The 23121-nt window shown below is 40.7% G+C and overlaps 1 protein-coding gene and 1 long non-coding RNA gene across 2 annotated transcripts in view; one reads left to right on the top strand and one right to left on the bottom strand.

Moving 5' to 3' along the window:
* The first annotated feature begins 30 nt into the window (after positions 1–30).
* Positions 31–6234, top strand: LOC142871442 (uncharacterized). The gene is made up of 3 exons (XR_012919695.1): positions 31–385; positions 5162–5265; positions 6172–6234. It is a non-coding gene; the product is annotated as an uncharacterized LOC142871442 (long non-coding RNA).
* SPTLC2 (serine palmitoyltransferase long chain base subunit 2) overlaps positions 5888–23121 on the bottom strand; it is a 98646-nt gene continuing 81412 nt past the window's right edge. Inside the window, exons 10-12 of the mRNA XM_012743086.2 lie at positions 18182–18317; positions 15468–15597; positions 5888–11645 (exon numbers count right to left, since the gene is read on the bottom strand). Coding sequence (XP_012598540.1) covers positions 11526–11645; positions 15468–15597; positions 18182–18317 — 386 coding nt within the window. The 3' untranslated portion in view covers positions 5888–11525. The remainder of the gene's footprint in view (positions 11646–15467; positions 15598–18181; positions 18318–23121) is intronic.

Genomic DNA, 23121 nt, shown 5'->3' with positions numbered 1-23121 from the left:
TGGGGCCCCAGCGCCGCGTGGGCGCCCGCGCCACTCTCCTGGTGGGCGCACCGGATGGCCCCCCGCCCTCCTCAGGGGTGGCTCCTGGGCGCTCCTGGGCACGCCCTGGCCCAGCAGGGGGCTCCTTTTTATCTGCCGCCTCTCGTCCTCAGTTCCTGCCGTAGTCGCCGTCGCAGCCTCTAGCGAATTTCTGCTCCGGGGACGTTGCCACCCGGCGCTCTCCAGCCCTGCGCTGCGACTCCCGCGCGGCCGGGCGTCGGGAGCCACCTCCGCTTCCCCGACGGCGCTGCGACTGCGACCCGGCCTGGCAGGGCCTTGTGCGCGAGGCCAGTGGGCGAGCGACGAGATCTTCGGACCTTGGGCAAATGTTTATTTGCGCATCGAGGTAGGTTTGTTTGGGGAGGAAGCCTGGAAGCGACTCCCCCAAAGCTCTTGCAACTCCGCTACTTGAGGTGGAGGCCCGAGGACAGGCCCTGACCCAGCGCCCGCCGCTCTGCACCCAGTTTCCTCCGAGCTCTCCCCGCATTTTCGAAGCCGGGAGAAAGTTGAGGCTCGGGGATAGAAGATGAAGTCCCAGAAAGACAGCAGGGAGACACGTTTGTGGGGAGTGGTCAGGCCATCCTGCCAGGTAGCTGGGTGTCACCTAATTTTGTCCTGGATCCTCCCGCTTAGGCCACGTGGGTCAGCATAATGGCCTCCTATGAGTGACTGAAATAAAACCTTTGTGGGAAAGATCAGAAACTCCGAGGGGCAGGGAGGGGGCGGTTAGCCAGTGTGAGCCCAGCGACATAGGACAGGTGGAGGGGTGCGGGCAGGGCAGTGAGGAGCAGTGGAAGGCTTTAGGGAGATGCCACCCAGGGGCCACCTGAAGGAAGGAGCACAAGGGCTGACTCAGGGTTCAGGGCATGGGATCCTTGGAGGTGGTGAAGAGGATGGCCAGAAAGCCCAGCCATTGGTGTAGCACTGTTGGGGTCTGGCTGGAGCCAGAGTTTTACTCTGGGGACAGGGGAGTGTGCGGTTTTCCAATACTACTCCTGTTCCCGAGAGCACAGCCTCAGGGCTGTTTTGAGCCTGCATCTGGAGTCGGCCACTGGGACCTGAATGCTGCTTTTACCCTTTACTAAGTAGGTAAAATTATCGGCCAAGTTACTTGGCCTCTGTGCTGTTGTCACCTATAAAGGTGTGTGTGTTGGAGGGGGTTACCTACCCCATGAGTGTGAGGAGAAAACTTAGGAAAGAGGCCATGGAATGTGGACATGAGCATCAAAAACAAAAAAATCTGCCTTGTCTTCCTATAAGTCAACAGTTTGTATAGTTTCCTGTAAACGTGTGAAATACTGAAAGGCTTCTGCTCCCTCTACATCTTCCTTGAGAAGTGTCTAGAACTCAGTACTTCTTGGGCCCTGACCTTGTCAAATGTTTTTATTAGGATGAACTATGTGAAGTTACCATGTTCTGGATAAAAGGTTGAATATTGGCAATTTCATAAGGTTCAGCTTAGTAAGATGTCTGGTACCTGGCAAACACTCGAATGTTAGCCAAAAGAAACCTAGTTTTTGAGCATCTGCTACATTACATTAAATTTACTAGACTAAGGGTGAGACACTTTGTTCTTTTTCATTTTGGGGTTTTTTTTTGTAAAAGTATTTTCACATTCAGCCAAGTATTTTGTCTTTTCAACACATTTTTGGAAAATAATGAGTTTGTTCATTCTTTTTTTTTTCTATATATATTAGTTGGCCAATTAATTTCTTTCTATTTATAGTAGAGACGAGGTCTCGCTCTTGCTCAGACTGGTTTCTAACTCCTGACCTTGAGCAATCCGCCTGCCTCGGCCTCCCAGAGTGCTAGGATTACAGGCATGAGCCACCACCCCAGCCAAGTTTGTTCATTCTTGAGTAGCTATCTCTGTGTCAGTCACTACCACTGGACTCCACCAAACCTCTCCCCGGGGAATGCTATATTGTAAGAGCCTAGTTGGTTCTGCTGTACCCACTCTTGTTCTCACCCAGCCATGAAGCTGATTATCTTTTTCTTTTTTTAATCATCTTCACTGAGGTCTAATTTACATATGATACAACACATCCATTTTAATTGTACAATTCAGTAAGTTTGGACAGGTGTATAAATCCATGTAACCACTGCCACAATCATGCTATAGAACCTTCACTTCATTCCAATTTCCTTGAGTGTGTTGCAGGAAAAAACTGCATCAGTGGAAAACTGTGCATTGTCTACATACAGTAAATCCTTTCAGGTTATCTTTTATTGTCTGAGCTATTACTTCGCAGGTTGTAGGTAACTGGTGGCAAAGCAAAATAATTCTTTTTTTTTTTTTTTCTTTTTTTTTTTTGAGACAGAGTCTCGCTTTGTTGTCCAGGCTAGAGTGAGTGCCGTGGCGTCAGCCTAGCTCACAGCAACCTCAAACTCCTGGGCTCGAGTGATCCTTCTGCCTCAGCCTCCCGAGTAGCTGGGACTACAGGCATGCGCCACCATGCCCGGCTAATTTTTTATATATATATATCCGTTGGCCAATTGATTTCTTTCTATTTATAGTAGAGACAGGGTCTCGCTCTTGCTCAGGCTGGTTTTGAACTCCTGACCTTGAGCAATCCGCCCGCCTCGGCCTCCCAAGAGCTAGGATTACAGGCGTGAGCCACAGCGCCCGGCCCAAAATAATTCTTGTTAATAGAAATGTAAATTCTGGGCCAGGTGGGGTGACTCATGCCTGTAATTCCAGCACTTTGGGAGGCAGAGGTGGGAGGATCACTTGAGGCCAAGAGTTTGAGACCAGTTTGAGCAAAAATAGGAAGACCTCATCTCTACAAAAATTAGCTGGGTTTGGTGGCCTATATCTGTAGTCCCAACTACTCAAGAGGCTGAGGCAGGAGGATCACTTCAGCCTCGGAGTTTGAGGTTGCAGTGAGCTCTGATGATGCCACTGCACTCTAGCCTAGGCAACAAAGCAAGCCCGTCTCAAAAAAAAAAAATGCAAATTCTGTCCTGTTCTATTCAATTGACTTCTCTCCCAGAATGGAAGAAAGCAGTTTTGCCTTCATTTCAGTATTCCTGATCTATAAATACTTGTTTTTCAGTATCTCTCCTTTGAACTGGTTTTAATATTCTTACTAGTTTCCTCATTAATAAGTTAAATAAAATCTTTAACATGTATTCATTTTTATATCCATAAGAGTCATGGTTTTACACTGTTTTGAAAATTATTTTTTAATAGTCTCTCTGTATAGTTAAACCCCACTCCCGACCCTTGACTCCCAGCAACCACTAATCCCACTCTGTCACCATAGGTTAGTTTTGCCTTTTCTAGAATTTCATATCAATGGAGTTATATTTGTGTATTATTTTGTGTTTGGTGTCTTTCAGCATGTTCTGAGCGTCATCCATCTTATCATAGGTATTAATAATTTGTTCTTTTTCATTGCTGAGTAATATTCTAGCATATGGACAAGTTGTTTATTCATTCACCATGACAGCTTCTGAGTTATTTCCAGTTTGAACCTATAATATTAAGAAGAAAATGGCCACAAATACTCAAGTGTAAGTCCTGGGGTAGACATGCTTTCATTTCTCTTGGGTAAATACCCATGAGTGGAATTGCTGCCAAAAAAAAAAAAGCCAAATTGTTTTCTTAAGTGGCTGTACCACTTTGCAAGTTTCAGTTGCTCCATATCTTTGCCAGTGCTTGATACTGTAATCGGTTTTAATTTTAGCTATCCTAGTGGGAGTGGTGGTAGAATCTTACTGTAGTTTTCATTTGCATGCAATGATGTTGACCATTTTTTCATGTGCTTATTGGACATTAGTATACCTCTTTTTGTGAAGTGTTTGTTCAAATCTTTTACATATTTTGTTGAGCAGACTTTATATATTCTGCATATGTATTGTGAATATTTTATCTGTGATTTGCTTTTCAATCTTTTGAGGTTTTCATTTTGATTGAGTCTAGTTTATCAATTTTTTCTCTTAGAGTCATGTTCTTTGTGTCCTAAGAAATCATTCCTAACCTAAAGTCACAGATTTTGTTTTCTATTTTCTCCTAGAAGTTTTATAGTTTTAGTGTTGGGGTCTATGATTTATTTTGAATTAATTATTATATATTCTGTGAGGTAAGGCTTGAAGGTCACTTCCCCCCATCTGGATATGCAGTTGTTGCAGCACAATTAGTTGAAATAATTACTTTGCCCACTGAATTACCTTGGCATCTTTGTTGAAAATCAGCTGACCATATGTGTGTGGGTCTCTGAACTCTTTATTCTGTTTTATTGATCTATGTGACTACCCTAATGCCAATGCACACCACTGTCTTGGTTACTGTTGGCTTTATATTAATAGAAACTCTTGAAATCAGATAGTATAAGTTCTTTTTCAAAATTTTGACTATTCTAGGTCCTTTGGATTTCCATATAAATTTTATCTTTTTTTTTTTTTTTTTTTTGGTTTTTGAGACAGAGTCTCGCTTGTTGCCCAGGCTAGAGTGAGTGCCGTGGCGTCAGCCTCGCTCACAGCAACCTCAAACTCCTGGGCTCAAGCAATCCTCCTGCCTCAGCCTCCCGAGTAGCTGGGACTACAGGCACGCGCCACCATGCCCGGCTAATTTTATATATATATATTAGTTGGCCAATTAATTTCTTTCTATTTTTATAGTAGAGACAGGGTCTCGCTCAGGCTGGTTTTGAACTCCTGACCTTGAGCAATCCGCCCGCCTTGGCCTCCCAGAGTGCTAGGATTACAAGCGTGAGCCACCACGCCCGGCCATATAAATTTTATCAACTTGTCAATGTCTGCAAAAAAACAGACTAGGGTTTTTTTTTGGTTTTGGAGGCAGAGTCTTGCTTTGTCACTCTGGCTAGAGTGCAGTGGTGTAATCAATCATAGCTCACTGCAACCTCCAAAACCTGGGCTCAAGCGATCCTCATGCCTCAGCCTCCCAAAGATGCTGGGACTACAGGCACACATCAGCACGCCTGGCTAATTTTTTCTGTTTTTAGTAGAAAGGGGGTCTCACTCTTGATCAAGCTGGTCTTAAACTCCTGAGCTCAACCAATCCTCCCACCTTGGCTTCTCAGAGTGCTAGGATTACAGGCATGAGCTACCATACCCAGCAAGGCTTATCTTTTTCTTTTCTTTTTTTTTTTTAAGACAGAATCTCGCTTTGTTGCCTCAGCGTCAGCCCAGCTCACAGCAACCTCAAACTCCTGGGCTCAAGCAATCCTGCTGCCTCAGCCTCCCGAGTAGCTGGGACTACAGGTATGCGCCACCACGCCTGGCTAATTTTTTCTATATATATTAGTTGGCCAATTAATTTGTTTCTATTTATAGTAGAGACAGGGTCTCGCTCTTACTCAGGATGGTTTAGAAACTTCTGACCTCGAGCAATCCACCCGCCTCGGCCTCCCAGAGTGCTAGGATTACAGGTGTGAGCCACCGTGCCCAGCCTGGGCTTATCTTTTTCAATGCTTAAAATTTTTCACTGGTTTCCCCTGCACAAGAGAAGCACCTCACCACGACCTACAAGCAACCCCGTGCTGCTGGCCTCTACCACCTCCTTGCCAGCCACATCTTACCCTTCTCCCCTTTGCTTACTGAGCTCCAACCACACTAACTTTCTTTCTGACCCTCCTTCCTCAGAAAAGTTTTCTCTATCATCCCTATCTAAACAAGATACTGGTTATGATCTTTTACCACTCTTCTTTACTTGTCCTCCATAGCACTTAGCAGTCTGTAAAATGACATATAGGTTTGTGTGCTTATTTGTTTACTAGAAAGTAGGAACCATATCTGTTCTTTGTTCTTATTGGTAATGCCTAGCGAACTGCCGGGCACAGAGACAGCACTCAGTATTTATTGACTGAATGAATAAACACAAATGGATCTTTCTGAATATTTTATTAGAGCAAAACAATGTATTTGCATGGGATGATTTTTAAGTCATCTCAAGTAATTCCCCTTCAGTTATTATAACATGCACTCTCAAAATTGATACACCTACCCCAACCCACTATTTATAGCTTCACAGTCATCCCACAAAGTAAAAAATAAAAATAAAAATAATCTGGCAAAACTGGGAAGACAGGGATAAGGGAGAGTAACATTTTATCACATTACTGAAATTGTTACATTTTTATTTACACTTCCCCTTCTCTAATTTCCCAGGTTATATGAACACTACAGCAACAGAAAGGAGTTATCATCATAGCACCCCTTGCAAATTCCAGTTTACAGGTAACTTGGTCAGTGGAAAAATAAGGGTCAACAAAATAAGATGTCAGCTCTCCCATAAGCTACTGCTCTCCTGTTCTGTCTCTTTCCCCTTCTCTTACTGTTAGCTGCCTGACACAGAGACGGATCATCCAGACCATGTGGGCATGCTGCCTGAAGTGACAGGTGACTTCTAGTGTCCTGTGAAGAACCAGCAAGGATGCTTTTTATAATTCCAACCACTGGCTTAACATCACTGAGGTTATAAGATAAAATGTTAAGGGTAAAGACACCATCCCACCCTAGTCAGTGACATGTCCCCCACTCTCTTGGAAGACCTGGGCCAAGGCGACTAGGCTTTGTACAAGAAACCTGGGAATTGTGTTGGAAAAAGCAGACCGAGTTGGCTTGAGTCTCCTCGTGCATAGAAGGATTCACTTATCCATGCAGATGACAAGGCAGGACACTTAGAAAGTACAAGATCAGGGTACTGTTCTAATTTGTACCTTTCATTCAAATCTCCCCACAACTGCTCCAAAAGAACAAAGCTTTGGGTATTGCTTCATTAAGAACATAGTAATTGCAGTTTCAGAGCCACTGCATTCTTTTTTTTTTTTTTTTTTTTTTTTTTGAGACAGTCTCACTCCATTGCCCAGGCTAGAGTGAGTGCCATGGCGTCAGCCTAGCTCACAGCAACCTCAAACTCCTGGGCTCAAGCAATCCTCCTGCCTCAGCCTCCCGAGTAGCTGAGACTACAGGTATGCACCACCATGCCCGGCTAATTTTTTCTATATATATTAGTTGGCCACTACTATTTATAGTAGAGACAGGGTCTCACTCTTGCTCAGGCAGGTTTCAAACTCCTGACCTCGAGCGATCCACCTGCCTCGGCCTCCCAGAGTGCTAGGATTACAGGCGTGAGCCACCACGCCTGGCCGCCACTGCATTCTTTATGGTCAGTTTGTTATAACTCATCATACCAGAAAGAATCACAGTTTAAGGCCATTTATCATGTGCACTATGTAGTAAATAAAACTTTGTTCACAGCTCCCCGCAACAAGCTACTCCCAAGGGTGGACTGTGAATGTGATACTTCCAGACTCAACAGAGAAGACTAGAATAAACTAGTCCCTTTGGTTCCTCCCTAGAAAAGAATCTATAGCAAAAACTGCTTGGAAAACAGAAGTTACTGGAAATGACAAAAGGAACAGCAGCATTTTCTATACAATTAAAGCAAGGGGATCATTGGCTAGTCCTAGCATTTCTTCTGTGTGATAAGGGAGGAAGCCAGCACTCTAATTCAGCTATCTGGGCAGGCATGCATTTCATGTGGATAAAGCTGAGAAGAGAAAGGGACATGCACTTCTCCACATGGAAGGTATTGTGATTAACTGGCTTAATGGGTTAAGATGCCTGCTGAGCACTAAGTATCCATGTTAAGCAGGTAGCAGCACATCTATAGGTTCTGGGACTGCCAGAAAAAAAACAGAACAAAAAACTATAGGTTCTTGGCTCAGCAGCCAAAAAGAATCCTTGATTTTCATACCTCCCCCCTTTCACGACTCCTTTGGGTTAGGCTTGTTTTACCTCTGTGAAATGCTCTATTCATGATCTTAATGAACGTAGACAGAAGGAAAACCACTACTCTCCCCTCTTTTCCCAACCACATGGTTATAACAAGTAGAGATTAAAATGCATTTTAGCTTACCCAGAACATCAGGAGAGGAAAGACACCCTGGGAATTGTGTCACAGCAATTCTTCATATAAGAGAACTGTACTTAACATTCTCTAGGTAGATCTGCCACAGCCCTACAAATTCTTAAGAAACAAGAATTACCCACATTCTCTTTCTTCACAGCCTACACATGACCAGCAGTTCTCCACTGTTGCCCAATCCAGGATCACTGGGGAGCAGAGCTCCTCATCAATTTGGAAAAGGGGGGAAAAACAGGGAGGTAGTGGTAGGTATCACCACTTTTTTTCCCCCTTCCCTGAGAAGTCAGGAGGCCTCTCTATGTAAGTCATTTTTCCTCCTGGTTTTTACTAATAGGAAGGAAGCAAAGTGTATCATACACTAGAAAATTCAGCTAGACCAAACTAATGAAGAAATTTAGATGTAGGCTCCATTAAGTAGGGAAGAAATAAAAGTTCCCAGCCTCCTCCTGAAATGTAAGGCAGCATGTACAAAGAGAACCAGGGTGTCAATCTGCCAATCCTCAAAGCCCGACACCATCATTTAGAACAGTTTTCTTTAGAGTTGGAATTGTAAAAATCAAGAATTGGAAGGTAGAGGAAGGACGGACAAATAAAGGAGGGCAGGACTATAGAGACAAATCATTGGAAGCATCCCTTGGTCTCTGAAAGGACATGGGGCCAACACAGAGCCCTCAGTAGTTGTGTAGGATGTTTATGTTCACCTTACATGAACATATGAGGAAAAAATCCTGTTTTGATCATCTGAAATCCTCACCCTATCATGAAAATTTAAGAAACTGACTAAAGGACTAAGATGGCTGGATTCTTCAAATAAGCAAGCAGTACTTTGGAGTTCTGGAGAACAGACTCTTTTGTTAAAGGGAAGAATTTCTCAAAGCAAAGCAAAAAGTTAAGAAAGTGCTCCAGAGTCCTTGCCCCTCCTCAGTTAAAGCTTTTAAAGATGGGAGGAAAACTGCTACTTGATCTTTTGTATGTGATTTTGATATCCCCTAGCTACAAATTTCCTGTTTCTGATTTGATCTACTGAGAAAGGTCTTATAAACCTGAAATGGATAAGGACAATGTTAAATAAAAGTGATAAGGATTAGTCACAACTCTATCAGTTGACTCAGCTTTGGTAGTAATGGTTACCTAATACCTGTTTGAATACCATCAGATTCTCAAATCAGGCCATGTTAAACTGTGTACTAAACAATACTTGTATGTCCCAGATTTCTATTTATTCTCAAAGACTATATTTATATACATTTGTATTTCCCCAAGTACTTGGGGAAATAATTACATCTATGATATGACTGGACCCTAGATTTATATTACAGTTTCAAGAAGAGACAACCAGCCATGTATAATGTATACAGAACATTTGTCCTCTAGAAAGTACAGAGGTCCTGGATAGATCACAGGAGTTTTGTCTCTTCAAAATAAATGTATAACTTAATTGCATTTATCCTGAAATAACTTTGCACCAACAAAGTGATACATGTTTTTAAATGCCCATACTGACTGATATTTTAATTTGCAGTGACTTCATGCAAGCCAAAATAAAAAGACTAGCAGGGTAAGTTCATTGCGTAAAGTTTATGACTTTTGCAAACCCTACACCTACATCATTAAATAGTAACTGCAGTGCAAAAGCTATCTGGAATTCCAGTGGGATTCTATGGTGGGGAGCTAAATGTGCAGGAAAGTTTCGCAATGTATTTGATTTTATAGGATTGCTTATTTATTACCATAATCTTTTTTACTTTAACTTGTACATGCTAAATATAGTCCCTGCATTTCTCCTTAGTTCTTTTATTCACCCTTTTCTGTTCTTTAAAAAAATAAAATAAAACCTTGGAATATCTCAAGGGCTTAATGCTCTCAGAAGCTGAGAGTGACCAAAGATAGCTTAAGACATGAAAACAAAACTTCACAACTAATAATATTGCTTACATCCTCTACATGTATTTGCACAAACATACCACAGATGATGACAAGATGCCCAGGAGAATCTGGATTGAGAATCTTTACCAATAAATGGAACAATTTCAAAAATAGAGATGTGTAAAAGGAGTTTCTCACATTGTTTTTCCATTCTATTCTCAATCCTTCCCCTATAATACCTGATAGCTACTAAAAGACAGGCTAATCTTGGGTATAATAAAGCCAAAAGTTCTTTTCATTTAAACTTTGGTTCAACAGAAAAAATAAGAACTTTAAAATGGTGATTTTCAGATTGTTCTTTGGTCAAGCAATATAAAGCTCTCGGAAATAAGTCCCCTTACCTGGTTATAGTATGAAAACAAAGTCAAAATAGAGGGATCCGAGTTTAGGAAAGATATCTATGTATTCAGAATTTCTCAGAAAAGAAAAAACAATGCATAATGGAAAGTCAGGAAGACCCTAACCCTAGATGCCAGATTAAAATTATCTTAGGACATCAAGAAGAAAAGAGAACTAGCATTCAGAAGAATAATATTGAAGTGGGTCAGCTTCTAAAAGGGCTAATAACTGTAATCCTTAAATAGGAACATGATAAATGATTTCTGAGCAGAGGATTCACTATCATTTTCCTTTATCAGTTTAAATCCTAATCTGGACCCACAGCCAGGCAGAGGCTGTCATAATTTTGAAAAGTAGAAAGCAGTAAGAAACCTAAGCCATAGACTCTCTGCAAGTAGTAATCAATTCTTTCCACACTGCCCCTTACCCTCACCCACCACGAGTGCACATCACTCTACAGAGCAACTCTGTACTCAAAATAGCGAGATGTGAGAGTCAGCTTCACCACAGAGGACTGACCAGGGTGGGATGCGGGTGCTTTTAAAACAGTAAGTGTTTTAAATAGGGGATGGGATGTGTTAGGGTTAGAGCTTGGGAAGAACCCAGAATATGGACCATACTCTCAGACTGTGACCATTATGAAGAAATATTTGATGGTAAAGGAAGAAATCATCTGGAGACCAGAAGAGAAAGGAATAAGACCAAAGCCTTGGGAGGCCCCTGGCCAGAGGGAGTTACATAATGAGCCTTTCAGCAATGTTATCATTTACTGTTTTTCTTAAAAGGCTAAACTTAAGATTAAAGGGAGACAACTTTGGTTGATTACTTGACTGGCTAAATGAGGATTCCAAGGTTGGCAACCTCTGAGACCTGGATGGGAAGTGAGTGGAAGGCACTTGCTCCCAAGGGAGGAGGGCTGGGGAGTCTCGCAGCTGTGGAGCCAGGCTGGCAGTAGCTCCTGCTGGGTCCAAGTCTGCGAGGTGGCTGGGACAGGGGATTGGCCTGGGTGGTCAGCCAGAGACAGGCTAGGGTGAGTGAGCATGATTTCACAAGTAGAGTAGTTATAAAATAAAACATTTTTTTAATGGACAAAAAAGCAAAGTGAGTCACCTTCATTTTTAAAGGTGAGATTTCGCAAAAGAAGGATGTGAAGCAGTTTTTTACTATTTACAGAATGCCATTTAGAGTGGTGGTGGCCACCTTCAGTAGTTGAAGAAATGTCTTTCACATGAGATGGCCCCAGAAGTGTGGTTCCTGGAACTGGCTCAGAAAGGCCACACACTGTCCTGGGTAAGGGAGAGTCCCTATATGAGAGCACCAAAAAGGCTCAGTCTTCTGTTTCTTCATATGTAGTCTCGTCAAAGGGTCTGTCCAGTAGAGGTACCAACCGATGACGGGAATACTTCAGCTGCAGTAGGTCTCCAACTTCATCTATCTCCTTTAAAGCCTAAAACACACAAGACAAAGTCGAGGTCAGTCAGAGCCAGTAGAATGCAGGCATTCCTGGTGCTTTATTTGCTAAAAACAATCATGGCAAGGTTATCCTTTGGTGGGACTTATCATGTCTAGTACGTTTATTCAGATCAGACCATGATACAGCTGTGGAAAGAGCTGCTTTCTGAATAAGGCCTTCATGCTGACCATGAATGAATAATGGGTTATGAATAGCCAGGTATGTAGGGTATAATTCATCAAAGCATAATAACGCTTGGTAGAAAAAGGAATATGCACCTTTAACTTGCCAAACCAGCTATAATTTGCCATTTCTCCTTTTTTACTTCAGTACTTGTTCTATTACCACACTACATATATCCCCAGAATTGATGAGAAGTGTGAGCTGCAGGATTAAGAAAGTCCCCAAGTGGGCTGCTGTGCAGACTTAGTAAGAAAAAGTGTAAGTGATCAGAAGGAGACTCTGGGGGTAACAGACACGGCACAGGTGAGGCAGCAAGGAAAGGACTGGCTGGGATATGAACTCAGGGCCTGTTTTAAACTCTACAGTCCTAACCTGGAGAGATTATCTTGTTTTCCTATTACAACTCTAATGATCTTAGTATAGCTTTCTTCCTTTTCTGTAAAAATTGCTCTTTTATTTTTCAGAGTAAATATGTTTCTTGTAAAAAAGTCTAACACTAAAGAAAGGTATGAAATGAAAAGTCTCTTCCTGATTGTGATGCTAGTCCTACTTGCTAGAGGTAATCCTTACATGGTTTCTTTTTTTTTTTTTTTGAGACAGTGTCCCGCTCTGTTGCCTGGGCTAGAGTGCCATGGCATCAGCCTAGCTCATAGCAACCTAAACTCCTGGGGCTCAAGCAATCCTTCTGCCTCATCCTCCTGAGTAGGTGGGACTAACAGGCATGCGCCACCATGCCCAGCTAATTTTTTCTATATATTTTTATTTGGCCAATTAATTTCTTTCTATTTTGAGTAGAGACAGGGTCTCGCTCTTGCTCAGGCTGGTCTCGAACTCCTGACCTTGAGTGATCCTCCTGCCTCAGCCTCCCAGAGTGCTAGGATTACAAGCATGAGCTACCATGCCCGGCCTTACATCGTTTCTTATATGTATTTGTTGTTGTTGTTAATAAACTCTTAGTTGAAGAGGAAAGTGCATGGATCATAAATGTTAGTTCACAGAGTGAACCTTTCCCAAAAGCAGCATACGGAGTCAAAATAGAGGATCCCAATATATATAAGAAAAGGGATATGTGTTCAGAATTCCTCAGAAACAATTTAATGTAAGGACTGGAAAACCCTAAGCCCCAGATGCCTCTAAGAGAAATCCAAGGAAGAGAACAAAATTTTTGGAATTATAGATTCTAAGTCATTTTTGCCACTTATTAGGAAGCACCTAACACAGGTCATATAATACGGTTTTCAATAAATGGCATATCCCAGCCTTCAAATTATTCACTCTGCAAGTGCCTACGGATATTAACTAGTGGGTCTAAAGCTGACTGTGGAACTAATGGGCCTCAGCTCCAGAGACAATCTAGGACATAATAGAGTCTATCTAAGACATAATGAGCTCATTAGTGACTAAGAAATTGTCAGGTGGGCAGCAGATTTTGGATCTGTAGATTGCTATACTGTCATCTTAACAATGTTAAATCTTCCAATCCATGAACATGGGATGTCTTTCTATTTATTTAAGTCTTTAACTTGTTTCAGCTAAGTTTTACAGTTTTTAGTATATAAATCTAAATGTATACACAACTATAAATTTAACCAGTATACAAGGGAAAGATTTTCTTGGTTAAATTGATTTCTAGGTACTTTATTCTTTTGAATAAAGAATAAAATAAATTTGTAAATAAAATTTTCTTAACTTCCTTTTTTTATTTGTTCATTACTAGTGTATAAAACCACTCATTTTTGTGTGCTGATATTTTACTCTGCTACTTTTGCTGAATTCATTTATTAGCAGTATTTGTGTGGATTCTATGGCATTTTCTATATATAGAATCAGACAGTGCCCGTTATTAAATGAAAATTAGTTTGCATCTCATAATGGTCTAGTTAATGTTTGGTTCCTTAAAACATTGTAAGACAAAATAACTTTAACAAACCCATGATTTCAAAAAATGTACTTTATGCTTCAAAAAAACCAAAAACAACAACAAACAAAACAAAACAAATGGAAGGCAAAGTCCAACAATCCCTCAAAGTGGATCTTATGAAAAGGATTAGGATTCTCAATTGACAAATATAGTTTTTGGCAACAGAAATCTGTGTAGACATCCTGGTTAAATCTAAATCTTTTCTTGAATGTGTACAGTTCTCAGGAATCAAAGTTACTGTCAGAAGACACAGTGAATTACTATAGACACTACATATAATGACACAGATATTTTTAAAAAGGCATGTGGAAACTCCTAAACATCCACATAGAGCAGAATAGAAAGAAAAGCTAAAATCACTGAGTTAAAAAAAAAATCGCAGAAATTCACCAGTAAGGTTTCTGAGAAATGGGAAAATCTCTTTTAAAAAATATGAAAGGCAGCTGGGTGTGGTGGCTCATGCCTATAATCCTATCATTCTGGGAGACTGGAAATTTGAGGTTGCAGTGAGCTACGATGATGCCACTGTACTCTACCTGGGGCAATAGAGCAAGACTCTGTCTCAAAAAAAGAAAAGAAAAGAAAAGAAAAAAGGCATAATTAAAATAATGAAAAAGAGAAAGATACAATATCAAAAACACTGAATCCAATTTGATGACATCAAAATGTGATTAAGAATACACTCATAAAACACAACATTGTGCCTATATTTAACAATACTGCATTGTATACTTAAAAAAAATTGTTACAAGGATAGATCTGATGGTAAGTGTTAACACAACTTAAAGAAAAAAAAGGAATATACTCATACTTGTAGAAATTTTGCTGTGTAGAAATAAGGAAGAAAAGTCAAAAGTCTTCAGCTGTTCAGAAATGTAAATTGTCAATCAAATTGTTATAATGCACTTTTAAAAACAAGCACTCATAACATCCTTTTAAATTAGTAGCTCTCCAATGAATTAATGGAACTAATTTTATGGAAATGTCATGTTCTAAAAAGCTTTATAAACTCCTAGAAGGCAATACTTACTTAAAGTCTGAAATCTTAGATGTGAAACAATAGCATATTAAGAGATGAGACTATATTGAGCTCACAAACAATTCAGTAATAATGATGAGCCCCAACTAGATGCCTGGCACTGTGGTGGGTGTTAGGGATACGGAATGAGCAAAACAGACTTAGTCCCTATCCTCAAGATTAATCTAATGGAGAAGATTGCCATTAAATAATTATAGGTGTGAAGAATTTACTAAGGGGCATCTCAGGATTCCAGGGGAATACACAGCAAGAAGGTTTGGAAGTCCTTTAAGTGGAAATGTGAAGAATGAGTAGCAGTCAGCTAGACAAAGGGGAGAGAAGAATCAAGAGAAAAAATTCTACACCTAGAACAATATACGAAAAAGCTTAAAGTAGAAAGATAATTGTATAGTTATAGAGTCTATAATGAGGGATACAGTGGAACAAGATGAAGCTGGAAAATTCTCCAGAGCTCTGATGATGTTGGGTCTGGTAGGTGATGCTAAGGATTTTGCATTTTTAAAATTAAACAGTAATGTTTTCAGTAGCATTGTGTACCACTTCCTCTGTCTTACCAGTAAATATATCTTAAGTGCTCAAAGAACATCAGGATCAACATGTGATTACTTTTATTTGACATACAGGCCCTTTTAACATAAGGCCTATTTATACCAAGGTGAAAGCATCTACTTACAGTATCAAGTATTTCTTTGGTATGAGCTGCTGACAGGCAAAACCTGGCTCTGGACTCAATAATTGGGGTAGCAGGAAATCCCACCACAACTACACCAACGTTGCGCTTCAGCATCTCCCGTCCAAAGGCGCTACAAAGGGGAAAACATGGAGAAGAAACCAGAAAGAGTGACAAAGCATACATTACAAAGGTCCTGCTGTCCTGAATGAACTGCTTTTAAAGTTAAAATTCATCAAAACATTTTTTATTCAGTCTTGAGGTGGTCTTTTCCCACATGGTATCCTTCGCAAAGGTGAAAGAATATAGTTGGCAGAGACCAATTTCAGTAGGGGTTGTCTGAAGAGATTTGTAAGTATAGCCTTAAAAGTGTCCCTGATAGTGGTTCAGAGGCTTCAAAACTAACCTGGATCCTCCTGCCTTGGCCTCCCAGAGTGCTAGGATTACAGGCATGAGCCACCATGCCCAACCAATCTGTATCTTATCTCTACAACACATTTTAACTTGTACCTGCACATCTTCCTCAACATAACTCCTTTGTGTCAAGATGAACCTGAGTACTCTGTATCTGCTGCACAAGCTCCCAGTCTAGCGCTTTATTGTAATTCTTCTTCACTTTTTCTAAATCTTTCTTAATTATGATGTAGACAGTCAGTTTCACATGTGTAGAATAGATTACACAGAACTCTCTCTAAACAAAGAGTTCTAAACTGAGTCCATTGGATTTGATAATGCTTCAACTTATTTATGATAATTCCATTTAAAAAGGAATGAAGAAAATTCCCCACCACATCCTCTGAAGGCCATAATGCTAATTGCCCATATAACTTTGTGTTGAAAACAGAATTCCTCTTCTCTCAGCAAGCACATTTTCCACATTTCCTCTCACTATCTCTGGAATCTATATACTTCCAGGTTCCCTAATTTAATTTTCTCCCCCATGTACACTTCAGTAAACATCTATTGAGTGTACCCTGTATGCCCCAGACTGTGGTGGGCACTGGGGATTAAAACATAAATAAAAATATTTGCTCCTTTAATGAGTTCTATCAAACTGGAGACATGATCCTTATAATTTTTTTTTTTTTTTTTTGAGACAGAGTCTCGCTTTGTTGCCCAGGCTAGAGTGAGTGCCGTGGCGTCAGCCTAGCTCACAGCAACCTCAAACTCCTGGGCTCGAGTGATCCTTCTGCCTCAGCCTCTCGGGTAGCTGGGACTACAGGCATGCGCCACCATGCCCGGCTAATTTTTTATATATATATCAGTTGGCCAATTAATTTCTTTCTATTTATAGTAGAGACGGGGTCTCGCTCTTGCTCAGGCTGGTTTTGAACTCCTGACCTTGAGCAATCCGCCCGCCTCGGCCTCCCAAGAGCTAGGATTACAGGCATGAGCCACAGTGCCCGGCCTATGATCCTTATAATTTTATGTTTTATGTGTCCAGCTCAAAACTCACCCATCCAGAAAGATGTGCCTTTTTTTTTTTTTTTTTTTTTGAGACAGAGTCTCACTGTGTTGCCCAGGCTAGAGTGCCATGGCGTCGGCCTAGCCCACAGCAACCTCAAACTCTTGGGCTCAAGCGGTCCTCCTGCCTCAGCCTCCTGAGCAGCTGGGACTACAGGCATGTGCCACCATGCCTGGCTAATTGTTTCTATTTTTAGTTGTTTGGCTAATTTCTTTCTATTTATAGTAGAGATGGGGTCTCGCTCTTGTTCAGGCTGGTCTTGAACTCCTGAGCTGAGGCAATCCTCCTGCCTCAGCCTCCCAGAGTGCTAGGATTACAGGCGTGAGCTACCGCGCCTGGCCAGATGTGCCCTTCTTACTGAGCCGAGCCTATACTAAGCAGATCATTCCTTTATGCTACATCTCCAATGCAATTTTGCATATAGTTAAATTTGTTCAACATAATTATCATTCATTTGCTTTTCAAATGTCTTCTGGTTTCATTAAACATCTGGACTTCCCCAGTACATTGAAAGCTATCCCAGGAAAAGGCTTTCCACTATGTATGCCCTGTACAAACCAAAGAAGCTGGTGTAATCGGCATACCTGGTAAATAACACACCCTGATATAACTTCTCTGACTTCAGGGCCCTCTGCTCCCTCTTAGGCACTATACTCCAGTTCTAATGACCTCTTTGCTATTCTTCCATCAGCTAAGCATGCTCCTGCATTGTGAGCTTTCCACAGATGCTTCTTTCTCCAAATGGCTAACTCACTCAGCTTATTCAAGTCTTTGCTAAGACAGCTTCTTCACTTACCAACGAGGCTTACACCCTGACCACCCTATTTAATACTGCCATCTGCCTACCCACAGGGCACTCTCAACTCCCCATATATATCCTGCTCTATTTTTTTCCATAACACTTAACACATTCTAATATACTACATAATTTACTTATTTATTATGTTTGTCTGACTCTTCCCACTAGAATGTAAGCTCCACAAGGACAGGTATGTTTGTGCTTTGTTCTCTGATCTATCTCAAGCCACTAGAAGAGTGTATGAAAACCAAATGTTTGTTTAAAGTAAGAATAACAATTAACATATTTTGCAATTTGGAATCCACTATTTAATTTATGGCATATCTACCAAATGAAGGTTAACACAATAAGGACAAGACAATTTTCCATAACAAAATACACAAGCCCTAGTCTCATATCACAGAGACCTTAAGTCTAATGAGAGACTAGTCTGTGCTCTGTAACAAAACATACCCAATTTTGGCTGGCATGTAGAGCATCAAAGGAACCACTGGAGAATCTTCATTTCCATAGATGATGAAGCCCATCTCTTTCAGGCGTCTCCTGAAATATCTGGTATTTTCAGCTAACTGCTGCACACATTCTTTGCCTGGAAAATCATGGGGAGAGAAAACAAAATAATGTTAATGAAAAAGGAATGGAAAAAATACAGCAATCTCCTCTATCTCCATTCTGTCTAATCAGTCCTATGTTTCATTTCTTCCATTTCATCATATTTTTGCATAGTAAATTGTATGGAATATAAATGTAAGTAAATACATCTCACTTTATTTATTTTTTTGAGACAGAGTCTCACTTTGTTGCCCAGGCTAGAGTGAGTGCCGTGGCAACAGCCTAGCTCATAGCAACCTCAATCTCCTGGGCTCAAGTGATCCTCCTGCCTCAGCCTCCCGAGTAGCTGGGACTACAGGCATGCGCCACCATGCCCAGCTAATTTTTTCTATATATATTTTTAGTTGGTCAATTAATTTCTTTCTATTTTTAGTAGAGACGGGGTCTCGCTCAGGCTGGTTTTGAACTCCTGACCTCGAGCAATCTGCCAGCCTCAGCCTCCCAGAGTGCTAGGATTACAGGTGTGAGCCACCATGCCCGGCCGATACATCTCACTTTATATTCTGTCATTCTAGCTGTTAATACATTTCATAGTAATGTAAAAAATAAGTTTAATAACAAATACATCAGTGGCACATTAGCATTTTCAAAGGATTTCAGCCATACCACCTCACTGAACACTCCACATATACCTTGAAGGTAGGATATTTATTATTATCTTCATTTTATAGGTTGGGAGAGTCTCACAAAGGTGGTGACTTGCCTATAGTCACATAGTACTAAATGGCAGAGCCGAGACTAGAATCTAGGTCTCCCAACTTCAATATTCATTCCAACTAGCTGTTGTGCAAATAATTTTACACATAAGACCAGAGATAATAGCCGGGCGCGGTGGCTCACGCCTGTAATCCTAGCACTCTGGGAGGCTGAGGCGGGTGGATTGCTCGAGGTCAGGAGTTCGAAACCAGCCTGAGCAAGAGTGAGACCCCGTCTCTACTATAAATAGAAAGAAATTAATTGGCCAACTAATATATATAGAAAATTAGCCAGGCATGGTGGTGCATGCCTGTAGTCCCAGCTACTCGGGAGGCTGAGGCAGGAGGATTGCTTGAGGCCAGGAGTTTGAGGTTGCTGTGAGCTAGGCTGACGCCACGGCACTCACTCTAGCCTGGTCAACAAGCGAGACTCTGTCTCAAAAAAAAAAAAGACCAGAGATAAGGCCATTTAGAGCCCAAAATTTTCCTCTTAAGAGCTTTATTTTATTATATGTTGTTTCCTTAAAACTCTTACCAGACAGCAATAGCATCTATAAAAATGTAAAATCTTTTTTCTGTTTGTTTTTTTTTGTGTTTTTTTTTTGAGAAAGAGTCTTGCTCTGTCATTCCAGGTAGAGTGCAGCGGAGTCACTGTAGCTCACTGCAACCTCAAACTCCTGGGCTTAAGCGATTCTCTTGTTTCCGCCTCCCAAGTAGCTGGGACTACAGGTGCAAGACACCTCACCCAGCCTGAACTCTTATTTTTAATCCTATTATGTTCATGTTCCCTAAAACACAAATAAAACACATTTCTCTAATTTCTAAGTGACTAAATATTTGAGGTTCTAACATTATGGTAGGTCAATCTTTGAACAGATGTCCAAACAGTTGTTCTGTTATACAGAGCAACACAATAAATTCAAAAGATCAGTTGCAAAGGGCTAAGAACTGTTTTATGGTCTTCTCAACCATGAATACTCATGAACAAGAAAATGTTGTGATAATTTTCTCATATATGTTAGAAAGTCAGCAAATTCATATTTTTAAAGATGCAAACGTTGATACAGTTTATATGACAAACTAATCAACCAATGAGATATATAGATGGCTAATAAATGTTCTTAAGAGTTAGAATACTAACATCACTCATGAGAAGCTACTCTAGATAAGTTGGCCCTAAATAGCCCCAAATTAATACTCTATGCAGACAATTTCAAGTTGATCAGAGAAACACATTTAAGCTTAGATTAGCCTAATTAGTGTTAACACCAAAGAACATCATTTAAGAATAAAGCAGACACTAAAGTGTATTATATTTAAGTATGTTGAGAACTGATGAAAAAAGTATCATTATTTTCCCCTAGCATATTAATACATGCTTAGTCTACATGTAGAAAAAGAGACTTCCATTTCCAGCCATGACTGAGTACGAGGGACTAAATTTACCTTCCTGCATTAAACAATAAAAAACTAGACAAAATATAAGGCCAGGAACAGTGACTCACACCTATAAACCTAGCACTGTGGAAGGCCTAGGCAAGAAGATTGCTTGAGGCCAGGAGTTCAAGACAAGCCTGAAAAACATAGTAAGACCCTGTCTCTACAAAATATTAAAAATTAGCCAGGCATGGAAGTGCACACCTGTAGTCCCAGCTACTTGGTAGGCCGAGGTGGGAGGATCACCTAAGCCCAGGAATTTGAGGTCCATAGTGAGCTATGATGACACCACTGCACTCTAGCCTGCATAACGGAGACCTTGTCTTAAAAAAACAAAAAACTGGACACAAAAGGTGAACGTTTGGAACTTTGGATTGTTCCTGTACTTCCTGGAGGCGGGTTTCAGGCTGCAGCATGAGGAAGGGAGACCCAGTCTTGTCAACTGAGGACAGTTGAGACTGGAGTGGAGAGTTGCCAGTTGAGATCAGAGTTAGGGAAACTAAGGTGGCTGGAATTTATTGGATAGTGTACAGAAGAGGAGGGAGGTGTAAAGATAGAGCTTTAGGGATCTGCAGAGAGGTCTTGAACCTTGGGAAGAGTACTCATGTGCATACGTATGAGAAGAAACTACCAGAGGCTGGGGAAAAATCCACCAGAAAGCAATAGACAAAACAATTCCTGGCATTCCTGTGGAGTGAGGAATAGTTTGCATTAATATTTTCACCCACCAAAATGGAAAGATCTTATGGGGCATCTAAAGAGTCCTCAGAAAGGCATCACCTTAGAGCTATTAATATACTGGCTGTAGACTAAAAATTGGTCTGGACCCACCCTAACCTTTAAAAACTAGTCTCAAAAGGGTTCAATTAATTCCAAGAACAAAGTACAACATTACCTAAAGGAATACAAGAAAATACAGAACCCAACAATGTAAAATTCACAACATATAATAATAATAAAAAAAATTCCAGGCATTCAGACAAACAGGAAAATATGACTTACGATCAGATAAAAAGTCAAGCAATGGAAACAGAACTGAAATGACAAAGTACTAGCAGACAAGGATGTTAAAATGCTATTATAAATATGCTCTGTATGTTCAAAAGGTAAAGGAAACATGATTAGGAAAGAAAGGAAATAAATTAAAAGGAACAAATGATTGATACAGGCAACAACACTGATGAATCTCAAAAGCAGGATGCTAAATGAAATAAGCCAGACACAAAAGACTACACACTGCAGCAATTCATTTATATGAAATTGTCCAAAAGACACAATGGTAGTGACAGAAAACAGATTGGTGGTTGCTGGGGTGAGGAATGGGACTGACAGTAAGAGGGCAGGATGGGACTTTTTGGGATGATAAAAATATTCTATACCTGGATTGTGGCATGATTATAAGATTGTTTACATTTGCCAAAACTCATGTAATTACTGTATATATTTAAAGTTGGTGAATTTTATTGTGTGTAAATTATATCTCATTAAACTCGGTTTAAAAAAATTGACAGTTTTATCTGTTAGTATACATTAATTTTTTCTTATATCCACTTTATCATTTTGCAACTTACCTTTTTCTTATCACAAACCTACTAGTCTTTTTATTACAAATCAACTAGCCTCTGTTAAAAAAATTTTTTTTCAAACTAAAAACAGAAGTACCATATGATCGATCCAGCAATCCCACTGCTGGGTATTATCCAAAGGAAAGAAAATGAGTATATCAAAGGGATACCTGCACCCTCATGTTTACTGCAGCACTATTCACAATAGCTAAGGTATGGAATCAACCCAAGTGTCGATCAGTGGATGAATGGATAAAGAAAATGTGGTATATATACACAATGGAATACTATTCAGCCATAAAAAGAATATAAGCCTGCCATTTGTACAATATGGATGGAACTGGAGGCCATAATGTGAAGTGAAATAATTCACACATAGAAAGATAAATATCACACGTTCTCACTTATATGTGGAAGCTAAAAAAGCTGCTGTGGAGGCAGAGAGTAGAATCGTGGTTATCAGAGGCTTGGAAGCTGTACTGAGGTACAGAATATTAAGGCCTGCTTGGGGTCATATAAATTTATAAGGCTTGAGGTATGCACCCACTTCCTGGAGAAGTTGGCCACTTCTTGAGGAAATGGGAATTGACAGCTATGAGCTATGTGCCTGGGGATGTTTATCCTGGACTTCCTGGACTGCCTAGGATCGTTTATCACGGGCTGTCCAGGAAGGTTTACCCTAGGCTTATGCCCAGAACAGATATGTGAGACCAGTCACTACAGGCCTCGGCTCCTGGCCAGATCCGGACCTCACGTGGATAGAGCATATGGCTTTTTGGCGCCAAAGACTTCCTTTGTTCAGACCACTATATAAACAGTATAAGAAAGTCCCCGAGCTGCTTTTCAGCCACTTTCACCGCTGCCATTTCTTCCTATTCAACTTCTCTGCGTGCTGCTGCCTACCTGCTTGATATTCTAGCGTGTTGCCTTCACCGCCGCCTTAGACTGCCCCTGATGGTAAACTCCAGTGCTGATAATGGGATCCTAGTGGTATGATTACTCTTTTGTGTTCTTCCCCTGTGGTACTTTTCTCTTACTTTCTCTTTTTCTCTTCCCCCTTAATAAATGTAAGTAAAACTGGTGT

The sequence above is a fragment of the Microcebus murinus genome, chromosome 6, assembly GCF_040939455.1.
Source record: "Microcebus murinus isolate Inina chromosome 6, M.murinus_Inina_mat1.0, whole genome shotgun sequence".
Taxonomy (NCBI): Eukaryota; Metazoa; Chordata; class Mammalia; order Primates; family Cheirogaleidae; genus Microcebus; species Microcebus murinus.
The sequence above is the reverse complement of the archived record's forward strand: the minus strand, read 5'-3'. Positions and strand labels throughout refer to the sequence as shown.